At 43.6% G+C, this 12553-nt stretch overlaps 1 protein-coding gene across 2 annotated transcripts in view; it reads left to right on the forward strand.

The window, feature by feature from the left end:
- The window catches only part of RANBP10 (RAN binding protein 10), a 58961-nt gene that overhangs the window by 29343 nt on the left and 17065 nt on the right, over window positions 1–12553 (forward strand). For both annotated transcript variants that reach the window (XM_060254152.1, XM_060254151.1), the window contains exons 4-5: window positions 2938–3105; window positions 10613–10635. In XM_060254152.1, the coding sequence (XP_060110135.1) occupies window positions 2938–3105; window positions 10613–10635 (191 nt within the window). The remainder of the gene's footprint in view (window positions 1–2937; window positions 3106–10612; window positions 10636–12553) is intronic.

Below are 12553 nucleotides of genomic sequence, written 5' to 3' on the forward strand. Positions count from 1 at the left end.
AACCAGACCGACCCCATATTGTAACCTTTCTTAACCTGAAGTGCCTGAGTAGTAGTTAACCCTGCCCCGATGGTATCCAAAGTATTTGGGGGCTGTGGACTGAATAATGTTGTATCTCTGTACTTTCTCACACTGACACCCTTTGAAGCCGAATCGTGTGGCCTTCAGAGTAAGGAGGCAATGTCTTTGCTGATAGCACTGGTGGGAAGACAGATGTGCCTGTAACGGTGTGAATTAAAGCTTTGTGGGTTGTTTGTTTTACTATATAAAACTGGGCCAGTGCTGGCTCTCGCCATCACTGTTATCTTGTACCTTGTATCTAACAGTTCTTAGTTCTCTCTAATAAAATCCTAGCTTGGAAACTAAGTATGGGATCTGCCTGGAGTTCTTAAGTTCTGACACTAGCCTTCTTCAGTATTTGAGATCCTGTCTACAATGTAATAGAGCCCCGTGGCACAGAGTGGTAAGCTGCAGTCCTGCAGTCCAAGCTCTGCTCACGACCTGAGTTCGATCCCGGCAGAAGCTGGGTTCAGGTAGCAGGCTCAAGATTGACTCAGCCTTCCATCCTTCCGAGGACGGTGAAATGAGTACTGGGGGGAAAGTGTACATGTCTAGGGAAGGCAATGCCAAACCACCCTGCAAAAAGTCTGCTGTGAAAACTTTGTGATGCGGTGTCACCCCAGAGTCGGAAGCTACTGGTGCTTGCACAGGAACCTTTACCTTTTTTTTAACTACAACTTTTAAAAAATCAACATCTCTTAAAGCCACCATTTTATGTATTAAAATAATGAGGGTTGGTTCTGTTGTACCCTCCTTCCTTTTGTTTTTGTTTTTAATTTGAGGGTTTCTTTTTTAAAAAAAATACCAGTTAGACTCCAATTAATTGGAACAGGTGGAAAATTGAAAGCCAAGGTATCATGTTCCCAGCATGTGAAATAATACCTCAGCTTTGATACTGAAGTTCGAAAGATGGTAACCATCCATTGTTTTTGAGTAGTAACTCCAGGAGACCTGGAATTACAGGGGAAAGAGTGCAGATAAGGTATCCCTAGCTCACAAGTTCCCTACAAATCAAGATTGGGAATCATTACAGGCCCAAATGACTGGGCCCAGGATGAGTTGTTTAGCAGTCACCAGGGGAAGGGCCTTCTCAGTTGTGGCCCCTACGCTGTGGAATGCACTTTCAGATGACACCCACGCCTTGATAGATTTGCTTAGTTTCCTTAGGGCATGCAAAGCTGAATTATTTAGGGTGGCCTTTGGAGGGCTAACTGCATGTTTGGGCTGTTTTAATAGTTGTATAGTGATAGCCACATATTTTAATATTAATATTATATATCTGTTATTTTATGTTGACTTTATTGGTTTTAGTGTTGTAAATCACCGTGAGACTGTTTGGGTGAGTGATAACTAAAAATCTAATAAGTAAACAGACTTTTTAATAGAGTTTTATTTGGAGTTATTATCAAATGCGTCTCGTGGGGGGCAGTTGTAGTTGATTTGATTGCAGAACTAGCTTACAAAAGTGCCAGGAATTAAGTAATAATGAGAGCAAGTGTAGTGATTAGAGTGTCAGACTAGGATCTAGGACATGGAGGTTCGAATCCCTGCTCTACCATAGAAGCTTGCTGGGGAACCTTGGGCCAGTCACACACACACACTCTCTCCCCCCCTCCCCCATTGTGAGAAGAAAATGGAGATGAGAGCTTTGGGTCTCCACTTGGGAGAAAGGCAGGATATAAAGTAAAACAAAACCATCTAAAAATAATTACTAATAATAATTCCCAATAAGCAGGAGTCTTGTGGCACATTAAAGATAAACAGATTGACTTCTGTTTAGAGAATGTTTAAAATGTGAACACTTGACAATTTGAGTAAATACACGCAAGCTGGTGTATGCATTTCATATGAAGAGCAAAGCGGATGTTCAGAACAGTATATCTCTGGACACACAGTGTTTCCAGCGACTTAGAGGTAGTTGAAAGGCTGTAGGGTGATAGCCCGTGGTGGGAGAGCAGAGCAGAGCCCTGGTCCTCCCATTGTGGTGGCCAGCGGTGCACGATGTGTCCAGCAATTCAAAGGAGATTGGAAGTTCATAGGTGGGAGAATGGGGCAGAACAATGGTCCCCCCATGGTGGTGCTCAGCGTGTCCAGTGACTCTCAGTCTTCTGTAGTTCATGAAAGCCTATGTGGTGATAAATCTGTGTTTTAAGCTACCTCAAGGTTCTTTTTGTTTTTTGCTACAGCACAGTAACCTAGCTACCCCTCTGGAATATATAATCATGCGTGTGTTGTGCAGTAATTTCTGAAAGGAACATTAGGGCTTTATTTAAAACATTTATATCCCCTACTCTCAGCTACATAGCTCCCAAGGCAACTTCCAGTAACACTTATGGCTGTATAATAGACCATCATAAAAACGTTTTGCAAAATCCAGCTGTAGCAGCTGCAGCAAACTACATTAAAGGACCATTAAAATGAAGATGGTACAAATAGCTTAGTCGAAAGACTAGTTAAGGCTTTCAGCAGCAAAAAGAAATTAAAGTCAGCAGTAAAACAGCACTTGTCGCTAACTTGTCTGATGGGGATCTTATACTCAGGCTGTAGGGTTTTTTCTCTTGCTTCAGGGTATTAATGATTGGATCTTGAGTAAATACAGTCCACATTTTACAGCTTATGCTCCAAAATATTGTTTCAAACTTGAGAGAGGAGAGTTCATGAAAAGTACCACCCCACATTTCAGCAGCATCTCTTCCCAAGAACATTGTGATAAACACAAACTGCACATCTGCTTGTTGTAGCCTTACTGTCACACACGCTTGCCGTTGTGGTTTGCATTTCCTGGTAGACTGAGCTTCCCATGTCCATGTCCATGTTTGTTCCTGTTGTTGCCCCTGCCACTTTTATAATTTGCCTCCTTATATTTTCCACCCCCAGGTTGGGATAAACATTCCTATGGCTACCATGGTGACGATGGACACTCCTTCTGCTCTTCGGGGACGGGGCAGCCCTATGGACCGACATTCACTACTGGAGATGTGATAGGCTGTTGCGTGAACCTCATCAACAACACCTGTTTCTACACAAAGAACGGGCACAGCTTAGGTGAGTAATTAGTAGGCATTTGGCTCAACCATCTGTATTGCAAACCTATGCTGATTACATTGGGTAACTTCCACGGATACCTAGTGTAATTATTTGTTCTAACAGCTAATAGACTGCAACTACTGGCATTGATTATCTAGGCACCCATTAACCATCCTTCTTACTACTGTATCTTCTTCCCTAACTAGCATGAGTTTTCCCTCCTCCCCCAGTCATGTAGAACAGAAAATACCAGGTAATTTTGTTGAACCCCTAGTGATGAATAGGACCCCTTTCCTAGTTTTCTATGAAGGACTCTTTCCACACACACCCCACACAAATACTGTCTCACTGTTCTGATCTCAGCAAAGAGTTCTAGGACAAAATAATTTTATCTGCATACACTCAGGCAGACTTTAATGGGTGTGTGTGTGTATAAGATGAAGATATCCTGATAAACATTCATCCTAAAGTATCGGAAGCTCTGTGTTTTAGTGGCTAGTCCAAGCACCATGCCTGATGAATTAGATGCATTGAATGGAAAAGCAAGGCACTTCCTTGCAGTGTGTTTACTGGCACAAAGGTTCAATAGATGTTCCTTCTGTTGAGTGAGAACATGATGTGGAAATCCATGCTGCTTGATTAGCTTCAGAGATACTTTGTGAACTCTCTAAAATTTGGTGTTCTTCTGTTACTTGGGAACTTAGTTCTCTTGAGATCTCCTGAGACATGTTGCACTGACACAGGATTGGGCATATTTTGACATTCCAGAAATGTGATTTCATGCTCAGTAGATGCAGAGTACCTACAGTACATAAGCATAATCTGCATTCTGATTGCAGTCGAAGGGGGTTCTCAATGGGAAAAGTATTAGCTAGAGGCAAGATTGCAGTGCCTGGTAGTCCCTAAATACTAAGCATATCCCTAAATACTAAGGTAGTCCCTAAATACTAAGCATGTCTCATCTCCCATCACATTAGTTTCCGAACCTCCAAGCAGTTGTGGCCTGAACGTTTCTGTCTTGTAAAACATGAAGTCTTAGAGGAAGGGTCAACTCTGCATCTAATATGGCTCTAGTTAGAGAACAGAGAAACTGATCCTGTAGTAAAAGCACTGGAGGACCTCTTCTAATGCTAGCATTTGAGCAGATTAGGCAGATTTCCTGTTGTGCTCTGTACATCTGTATAGTATGGATAGTGGCTCCTGAATTGTGGTTCCTGCTAGTGCTGATTCTAGGTGCCACTGGAGGTTTGGGAAGGGGCTGTGGCTAAGGAGTGGAGTACTGGCTTGGCATGCAGAATCTCCCAGGTTCAGCCCCCAGCATCTCCAGTTGAAGAGAGCAGGTGGTAGGTGATGTGAAAGACCTCCGCCTGAGACCCTGGAGAGCCGCTGCTGGCCTGGATAGGCAATATTGACCATTGAGGAAGAAGATGATATTGGATTTATATCCTGCCCTATACTCTGAATCTCAGAGTGGTCACAATCTCCTTTACCTTCCCCACACCCACACAACAGACACCCTGTAAGAGCTCTTAAAGCAGCTGCCCTTTCAAGGACATCTCCTGTGAGAGCAATGGCTGATCCAAGGCCATTCCAGCAGTGGAGGAGTGGGGAATCAAACTCAGTTCTCCCAGATAAGAGTTCGTGCACTTAACCACTACACCAAACTGGCTCTGAACCATGATGAACCAGTGGTCTAATTCAGTATAAGGTAGCATCAGGTGTTCTGAAGGTTTCAGTTTCCGGTTATGTTAAGCTCTTGCATTCCTTCTTCAAAGAAGGCATGGATTTTTTTCCTCCCTCTCACTGTGGAGAGGAAGGTTATATTTACCAATATCTGTTCCTTAATCAAATGCTTTGGTGCAGACACATTAATGCTAGTATATTTATATTCTTTTCCCTGACCCTGCTCCTCCTCGTAGATTTGCTGCTTGTCCTCTCCAGCCCTGCAGCACTTGCTGGTCCTGTACGTGTTAAAGCTGCTGTCCTTGGCTAAAACTAGAAGCAGTCTGTCCCGAGATGCTCCTGTTTTGGTGACAGCTTTTTAAAATGCCTATAGAACAACTGTGTCACCAGAGACGGGCGGCTTCTCATGCAAGCCCCAATTAGGGTTAAGTGCAAAGAGCTACGCCAGCAGGAAGGGAAGAAATAGAGCAAAGCATCTCCTGCTAATGTGAACGTGTTCAATGTATTCTTGTCCTTGTGTAGATGGGTCCAGGCTGTTGCCTGAAGTCAGGATAAGAAAGAATCCCAGGGATGGAATTGGGGGTGGGGGGCACAATAACCTTTGTTGTTTTCCAGGCTCGTTAGTCCTAGATGTATACTTCATTCTTATTGGAAGCAGGCATATTGGGTGCCAACTGATCCTGTCCGCAGATCTGCTGGTACAAGTTATTTTGGCCAGTGGGTCAGAACAATAGTTCTTGGAGTGTTGGGCTCCAGAAGCACAGTGGGGTCTTACATTCAATCACAGTCAAAACATAGTTTGCCTCTTCAAGTAATTGTGCAAAGAGAGGAAATCCCCTTAAAATGTTTTCCTTAAAACCCTGTGAAGACCAGAAGACAGTCGGTTGCTTATAGTTGTAGAAGAAGGAACAGAGATCCTGTGAGAATGAATTCTGTCCCAAGGAACCTTCTTCATCAATGGCCTAATTGCTCTCCAGTTTGGGATGCAATAGTAGCATCCCCCAGCAGTAGGCGATGTCTGAAATAGAAGAATTGGTTTTTGTACCTCATTTTTCTACTACCGGAAGGAGTCTCAAGGCAGCTTATAATTGCCTTCTCTTCCTCTCCCTACAACAGACACCCCTCTGAGGTTAGTGGGACTTAGAGAGCTCTGAGAGAACAGTGACTGGCCTGAGGTCACCCAGCTGGCTTCATGTGGAGGGATGGGGAAATCAAACCCTATTCTCCAGATCAGAGTTTACTGCTCATAACCACTACACCACACTGGCTCTCCAGCATGAGTTTGTACAAGGAGAGGTGTCAAAATCCAACTGAATGTTAAGGCAGAATTGTAATTTCAAAACATATGAAAAGTTACCAGTGTTCTGCAAAGACGTCTGTTTAGATCCAGTAGCAGTCCGTTGTTTTAAAAGGAGTCCATTTGAGACCTGTCAAGAGTGACGTTTTCAGGACTTCACCACCAGCTCTAAGGGATAAGCCCATTAGGGGTGGTCTAGGTTGATCCTGCATTGAGCAGGGGGTTGGACTAGATAGCCTATATGGCCCCTTCCAACTCTGTGATTCTGTGATCTGACTTTCTTCCTGCTATGAAATAACTTTTTTCCTGAAATCCTATCATAAAGGATGCTTTGGGATGAAATTCCCCTGAACCCAATGCAGGCATATTCTCCCATGCAGGTTCTATTAGAACAAGGATATTTGCAATACCTTTAAAGAGTGCAAAGCTATTGCTGTCTTTTTGGCCTTACTGGGGTGGGGAGTAGGTATTAGCTGTACAGACAGACAAAAATGACAAGTAGGGGGGAGGAATCCACAGGCAGCTTCTGGAGTTAGGCAGTCTCTGCATTTTAGCTGCTTCATCCTGAATAACCTTCAGGTAAATCCATCAGACCTGAGTTTTTAAAAAATGCATATGTAAATACCTGAGAAATTAGGTTTTAATTTTTTTTTAAATTTTAGTATATTTCTATTCCGCCCATTTCCCGTAGGGCTCAGGGCCGAGTACAGCATATGATAAAACAATAAAATACAATAAAAACATTTTAAAAAAGAGACAGCTCAACAGCACTTAGAGAAGTTTACCATATCACATATTGCCCAGCCTGGCCGTCTCACATCATGATATCTCATAAAAATATTGGCCTGGCACTGAAGAATGGACAGGCTTGTTGCCAAGTGAAGAGTATGGTAGAGGATGTTCCAGAGACAAAGCACCACAGCAGAGAAGTCCCAAACTTTTGTGGCCACCCGCCTCACTTAGAAGACAGAAGAGCACGTGGACCAAGATCTCTGAAGTTCTTGGAGCTCTGGCAGGCTCCTATGGGCACAGGTGGTCCCTAAGGTGCCTTCCCCCTAGTCCTTTTATGCCTTGCTGTTTCTTTTTTGAAGCAGTCTTCAAAGGCAGCCTCGCTAAGAGCATACTACAGTACTCTAACCCTGGAGGGTAACCTGTGTTTAGGTGACTGTTGCCAGATAGTGTTTTTGCAAGGAAGGTCTGCAGCTGGTTAACGGCACTGCAGGCCACAGCTGAAACTTGGACCCCCGTGTGCCATTGTGGGTCCCAAGGCTCTCACAAGCTGCAAACCTGCTTTTTTTGGGGGGGGGGTGTTAGGTGTGGTTGGAGTGCAACTGTGTCCCAGGATGTAGGCTGAATACATCTCTTGTTATGTTCACTTTTGCACACAACAGCTGCCACGTTCAGGGTGTGGAAGAGCTCACAAGCAGTCTTTGCAACTGATCCTTTGAGATCACGGTTATGCTTTGCTTTCTTGGGATGAAAGGATGACGAGGCATGCCCCCATGCTATCAGCAGAAAAATCTATTTATGCGCATCTCTGCCTCTGTCCAGATCTGTAGCAGACTACCAGAAGGAGTTTTCTTTGAAGCAGAAGTTTTTGGGGGATGTTGCTTCAGCAGCAGCCTGGCTCAAAATGTCTAGATGTGCTTTGAAAATATCTTCAAGGTGAAAGGCTCCTGCTTAAGTTACCGCTGGGCATTTCATCGCTTTTGCTACGTAGTTTTCTTTTGAATAAAGGGAGTTGTATCTTGTAGCACTGCGTTCTGCATGCAGAGTACAGAATCTGCACAAGATGTTGAAGGCTTATCTTGGAACAGCTTTTTAGAAGCCAGTGTTGTATGTTTATATCTCACCTTTTGATGTCAGTTTCATTTGAACCACTTATTAGGGCCAGTGAAAATGTTGCAGAGCTTTTGTACTCTACCTTTACATGACTGCTGTGTTTGGATTTTAACATAACCGTCACAGCTATCCGTAATTTCACTGGAGTTTCTTGGCACATTTCTTTCTTTTTCCAAAGAGCAAAATGGATAGGCCACTAACCCAGGGGTCCCCAGCTTTCCTGTGGGCACCTTCAGAGTTCTGCCACTGGGTGGTGGGCACAACTGCAAAATGGCTGCCACCAGAATCTCAGAGTGCTGTCATGCATAGCTCTAATAGTAATTCTTCAACATTTCAGGCAGAAGTTCTGTTTAACAGGACACCTTTTAAAATGAACATATAGTTTAAAAATGCTTTCTTGCACACACAGAGCATTTCACAGTCATACAGGGAAAATCCTTGTACTGCGGTGGCAGCTGCTGCTAAAGCAACTTAAAAAAAAATCTCTATAGCCAATCAGATCTCCAGTGGCTAATCTGAAACCCTGCTGGACAAAAGCTCCACTTGCCCCCCCCCTTTTCTGAAGACACTTGGGAGTGATTCTGCAGGTGCCCGTGTGCACCATGTAGGAGAACCCCGCCAAAGTGACACGCTTGGTAGTGGATCTTTCAAGTACAGTGTGAAAATGCCACTTAGGCTTCATTGTAAGAGATGGGGTTTAATTGGGCAGTGTTGATTAGTGGACATATATTATTGATCCACTAATCAATACTACCCAAATTTAACCCCATCTCTTACAATGAAACCTAAGTGGCAGTTTCACACAGTACCTGAAAGACTATATATATCAGGGGTGGCCAACGGTAGCTCTCCAGATGTTTTTTGCCTACAACTCCCATCAGCTCCAGCTGTTGGCTGTGCTGGCTGGGGCTGAGGGGAGGGATGGTGGCTCAGTGGAAGAGCATCTGCTTGGGTAGCAGAAGGTCCCAGGTTCAATCCCTGCATCTCCAAAAAAAAAGGGTCCAGGCAAATAGGTGTGAAAAACCTCAGCTTGAGACCCTGGAGAGCCGCTGCCGGTCTGAGAAGACAATACTGACTTTGATGGACCAAAGGTCTGGTTCAGTATAAGGCAGCTTCATGTGTTCATATGTTCAATGGAGTTGTAGGCAAAAAAAATCTGGAGAGCTACCATTGGCCACCCCTTATATATATTATTGATAGCAGCCCCGTGGCACAGAGTGGTAAAGCTGCAGTCCTAAGCTCTGCTCACAACCTGAGTTCAATCCTGGCAGAAGTTGCGTTCAGATAGCTGGCTTAAGGTTGACTCAGCCTTCCAACCTTCCGAGGTTGGTAAAATGAGTACCCAGCTTGCTGGGGGGCAGGGAAGTGTAGATGACTGGGTAAGGCAATGGCAAACCAACCCATTAAAAAGTCTGGTGTGAAAACGTCGTGATGCAATGTCACCCCAGAGCCAGAAATGACTGGTGCTTGCACAGAGGACTATCTTTACCTTTTACCTTTATATTACTGATATGCATCACACTGAACAGAAGGGAAAAGGAAAGGCTTTGTCCCCAAAATATAGTGCTTATTAGCAAGGGAGGAACAGGCAAGGTGAAGGGAACAGGATGAATATGGGCAAATGCTGTTGCCAGATATGGTGGCTTCACAATCTAGCTGTAATGACTATGAATGTCTCAATGGCTTCTCTGCCCTGTAACATTTGTACTCTGTCTCTTGCCTTAAGCCTTTTTTTCCCCTGGCTGCATTGTGATTCCTTCACCCTCAGCCTTGATTTTGGCTTTTCAAAGACCTTCCTCCATAACAAAACATGCAGGTTGGAATAAACCAACTTTGTTTGGAAGCGAGTATGTTGCACACACCCATGTTTTTATGATTGTTTTCACCACACAAGACAAAGAAGCATGGGGAAGATAGCAATTCTGCTGACTTGTCTGCCGCCCTGTTGTCAGAATTTACTTTTCTGCTGCCATGATGTGGCTTGCTCACAAGGCATCTTGAAGCATTAGCTCAGTCGCACATACCTTGCAAGATCCTTCTTCTCTTGCACCTCTGTCTGCCTTCCAGCGGCAATCAGTGCAGCTGTTCAGGAATTCCATTGTATCTTTTTGCACCAATTGCTTTCTGTAGCACACTTTTAATTTTTATAGGGGAAAAACCCTCCTGGGGACCTTGAAAACCAGTTTCTGGATGCAGAGGGCTTTCTCTGCCATTAAGAGGCTGGGATTTAAATCCCCCCTCTTCAGTGTAGATTTCCTGTGCAGGCAAATTGTGAGGGAACCTTACTGAGGGTTCCCAATTCAGATCCTCCCAATTCAGTTGTCACAGAATTTGTTCACTCTGGTGCTTCTTTCAGGGGGACAAACATTTTGATAATCCAATGTCTGGTCTGTCTGAAACGGATGCTGGCAGTTTAACCTTCCCAACGCAACATAATGAATTATAATTTCTGTTTACAAAAAATCCCTCATCTGTCACAAGTCGAAGATTAGCTTGAGGACCCGTGTTGCCTTTATGGACACGAAGTCACAAAACACGGGACCGTGAGAGAGATCCTGATAAACTGTGACTTTTTTTTCCCTATGGGGGGCCAATCTGGCAATTGTTGACATGTGATATGTGTAATCAGTGAAAGCTGTAGGTAAATGGGGAGAGAGGAAAAAAATCCTTTGTCTTTTTAATTTTAATATTTTCCCCCCACAGGTATAGCCTTTACAGACCTCCCTGTAAGTACAATTTTCAGTATTTCAATAAAAGATGCAAATTGAAGGGATGGGGGAAATAACTTGAGTTCTGCTGATCTGTCTCCTTTGCCACACCATCTGGAAACGGTTAAAGTTAGGCTGTGCCTGAATGGGGCACTTTCACTGCAGGCAAGTTCCAGAGAAAAACTAAGTTTAAGACAGGGCGTTACTAGTTACCAGTTTTTTATCAGGTTTTTCCTGTTATTTGCTAGGAACATGGCCAGGGGGAAGGGGGCTGTATTAACATACAAGTTCCCAAAAGATGCTTTGTAGGATTCTCTTGAGGTTTTAAAGAAGAGAACAAGAAGGCCCCAACCTGAATAGTTCAGTTCATTTTGGTGCAAGATAAGCTTGAATGTCTACCTACTGTTGCCTTGGCTGTGTCAGGCGGACTAAAAATTAACTTCTAAGCTAATCATCGTATTGCTGGTTAGCGAAGCAAACAAAGATGAGGCATCTCCAGTTTCTGAAGTGTTAGTTTATGTCAGAGCTGTACAGGGCTTTTTTTGTAGCAGGAACTCATTTGCATATCAGGCTGCACACCCCTAATGTAGCCAATCCTCCAAGAGCTTACAGGGCTCTTAGTACAGGACCTACAGTAAGCTCCAGGAGGATTGGCTACATCAGGGGTGTGTAACCTGATATGCAAAGGAGGTCTTGCTACAAAAAATGCCCTGGAGGCGTACACATTTATATAAACCATCTGGTTTATACGTTCATATAAATCATCTTGTCTTGTGGGTTGGCTAGTTGGAATGTGGCCTGGTAGCTAAACTTGGTGAGCACAGTGCAGCAACTCACAGATTTTCCTTTTCAAGCTTGAGCAGAAGCTACCTAGCCACTTTACCCACTTTACAAGAGAATTGGTGTAAGTGGTAGTCCAAAGGCTCTTTGTTCTGTAAACATTTTGTTGTCAAATGCCCAGGTGTGAGCAGGGGGTATGTATTTAAATCACTACTTTCCCATGTATTTTGTACATCAGCGCCAAAATACAGTTGTGCACTGAGATGCACAAATGGGAAATAAAAACCGTAGGGAAGGTGTAGAGCAAGGAAATGTCTTGAACAAATGCAGTGGAAAGAATAATCTAGTGCCAGAATCAGATCAAGGAGCTAAAATTATAATCAAGCAGAGAATATGGGATATCCCCCTTCAGTTGGACAGAGTTAAAGCACATCTTGTCCTGCCTGTTGGGGAATTGCAATCAAAATTTCGCTCTACCCACTTACCTCTCTGTGCTGGAAGACCCTAAACATCACAGAGCCTTCACGCTTGCCCAGTTGAATGTCCTTCCCTCTGCTCTTTTTGAAGGGAGATTTGCTCAGATTCTATATGAGAAACGTCTCTGCTCAAGCCACTCAGATATGGTAGAAATAAGCATGTTTTATTATACTGTCGATTTTTCCAGGATATTTGAAATATTTATATTACCCCAATTTTATCCAATTTCCCAGGTGGAACCAATCAGTTTTATATTTTTCTCCTCCTTGGAGATTGTTGTAATGAAAAGATTATTGCCGATATCGCACGTAACAACTGGTGCGATCCCTCGGCCATGCGATTGTCACTATGGATGTCGTTGGTCTTTAAACGGTGGACGGGCCACCTCGCATTGACCAGCAAAAAACCTTGCAATCAGGGCCTTGTGCCCTCTATGCTAATAGCCAGATTTTGTGCTTGGGCATGTTTAATTAATTAGGCAGAAGCGTATGACCCAGTCTTAATATTTTAAGTCAAGTATGTTTCCTGTATCTAGCATATTTAAATGTTTGCTAACAGCTTTGATTCCAAATTCTGATCTCAGATCGTAATAAACATGACTTGAATCAGATTCCAAAGATAACAGCAAAGATGATTCTGTTACCTGCCTAAGCCGAAGTTTGGGATTTGTTTGTAAATG

The sequence above is a fragment of the Heteronotia binoei genome, chromosome 14 (genome assembly GCF_032191835.1).
Source record: "Heteronotia binoei isolate CCM8104 ecotype False Entrance Well chromosome 14, APGP_CSIRO_Hbin_v1, whole genome shotgun sequence".
In the NCBI taxonomy this organism is placed as follows: Eukaryota; Metazoa; Chordata; class Lepidosauria; order Squamata; family Gekkonidae; genus Heteronotia; species Heteronotia binoei.